General features: G+C 33.8%; 1 protein-coding gene across 1 annotated transcript in view; it reads right to left on the bottom strand.

Annotated features, from left to right (window-relative positions):
- The window catches only part of ift172 (intraflagellar transport 172), an 87,082-nt gene that overhangs the window by 81,142 nt on the left and 4,530 nt on the right, over positions 1-1,410 (bottom strand). The window contains exon 4 of the mRNA XM_015372829.1: positions 833-872. Coding sequence (XP_015228315.1) covers positions 833-872 — 40 coding nt within the window. The remainder of the gene's footprint in view (positions 1-832; positions 873-1,410) is intronic.

The following is a 1,410-nucleotide window of genomic DNA, read 5'->3' as shown; positions in this document are numbered from 1 at the left end:
GACTTTTCCTTTAAGGGGTTCAAAGTTGCATTCAGTATGAAGCAAATATAAAGCATCAAAAAAAGCCTTTTAAAAGCATTAAGAACGACAAACATTTAAAAAAAATACTTTATTCCTGCATATAGTTGCTTAAAATGTTTTCCAATTTAAACAGACATCATACCTTACAGCAGAGGAGACTGCATTTTGTAGATGTGGCCATGTTGAATGAGATGCATCCCAAATCATAATACTTCAGTGATAGAGTAGAGTAATGGCTTCTAAATGGCTTTATATTTCTCAGATTCAAGGGAAAACAAAGGAAGCGGAACCAGGATGGGCATTACTCAAGCATTAGATTGTTGGATAGATGTGACTTAAGGAAGCAAAGAGGCGCAGAAGCTTCGCAGAGGTTGTGGTTTTTCTCCTGAACAGGTAAACTAAACATATGCTAGCATACCTGGCAACCTTCTGGCAAATAGTACATGCAAGTGCACCACTTATGCTCTTTAAGTGCATTTATATAAGTTCATTCTTATCTAGGTCACCCTTTATCAGAGAAAGTTAGCTCTAAACTCTAAAAGCACAAATACTTTGTGTTGTACCTAACATTAACATTACCTAATGCTAGCTGATGTTAATCATTTCCTAACATATCAGCTGTTCAAGTCAATGCATTGATGTGGTCAGTTTGATGCAGAATATGTGTCATTATTTAGAGTTTTTATTTTCATATCAGCGCATCCCTTTACCTTGTTTGTTTTTCCTATAAGATGATTGTATGACGCTATCAGAGCCCATACTAGCAGGCTAAAGAATATAGCTCTCATCTATGACAGCTCCCTTTACTCACCGTCTGAACAAATTTGTTGCAGATGACTTTCTTGTCCCCCCTAAAAAAGATAGAAAATATATGAAAATAAACTGTTTACAGGGTTTAAGCCCATATTATTCCCATGCCCCCCCACACACAAACAAAAAAGAAGAAATTTCACAGAATTATTTCAGATACAGTATTTTTAGAGCAATCTGGCTACAAATATGGAGCATTAATAACCACAGGCAGATGGATGAATAACATGATTTTATATAGTTTCCTTATTCTGTAATTATAATTATTTTCAACATTCGACTTTCCTTTTTTCTGTATGTATCTCGACCAAAAGATTTCAACTTAGTTCCATATTTTTCCTTCTTTTTTTCAGTTTTAAAATCCAGGTAATTTCCAAACTCGGTAATTCTCAGGGTTTTTTTTTTTTAGGTATGAAAATGAATTGATGAAAAAGGTTTTTGTTCTGGGCGATGCAACTCAAAAAGATTGCTTTTACATTTAAAACATTGTATTTTATAACAGAGAAACACAACTATCTACAGAAAAAAATAAAAAAAATCAGCCCAAATTTTCTTAATTCTGGGTGATCAGTCGATTCA

Source organism: Cyprinodon variegatus, unplaced genomic scaffold (genome assembly GCF_000732505.1).
Source record: "Cyprinodon variegatus isolate N-32 unplaced genomic scaffold, C_variegatus-1.0 Scaffold76, whole genome shotgun sequence".
In the NCBI taxonomy this organism is placed as follows: Eukaryota; Metazoa; Chordata; class Actinopteri; order Cyprinodontiformes; family Cyprinodontidae; genus Cyprinodon; species Cyprinodon variegatus.
The sequence above is the reverse complement of the archived record's forward strand: the minus strand, read 5'-3'. Positions and strand labels throughout refer to the sequence as shown.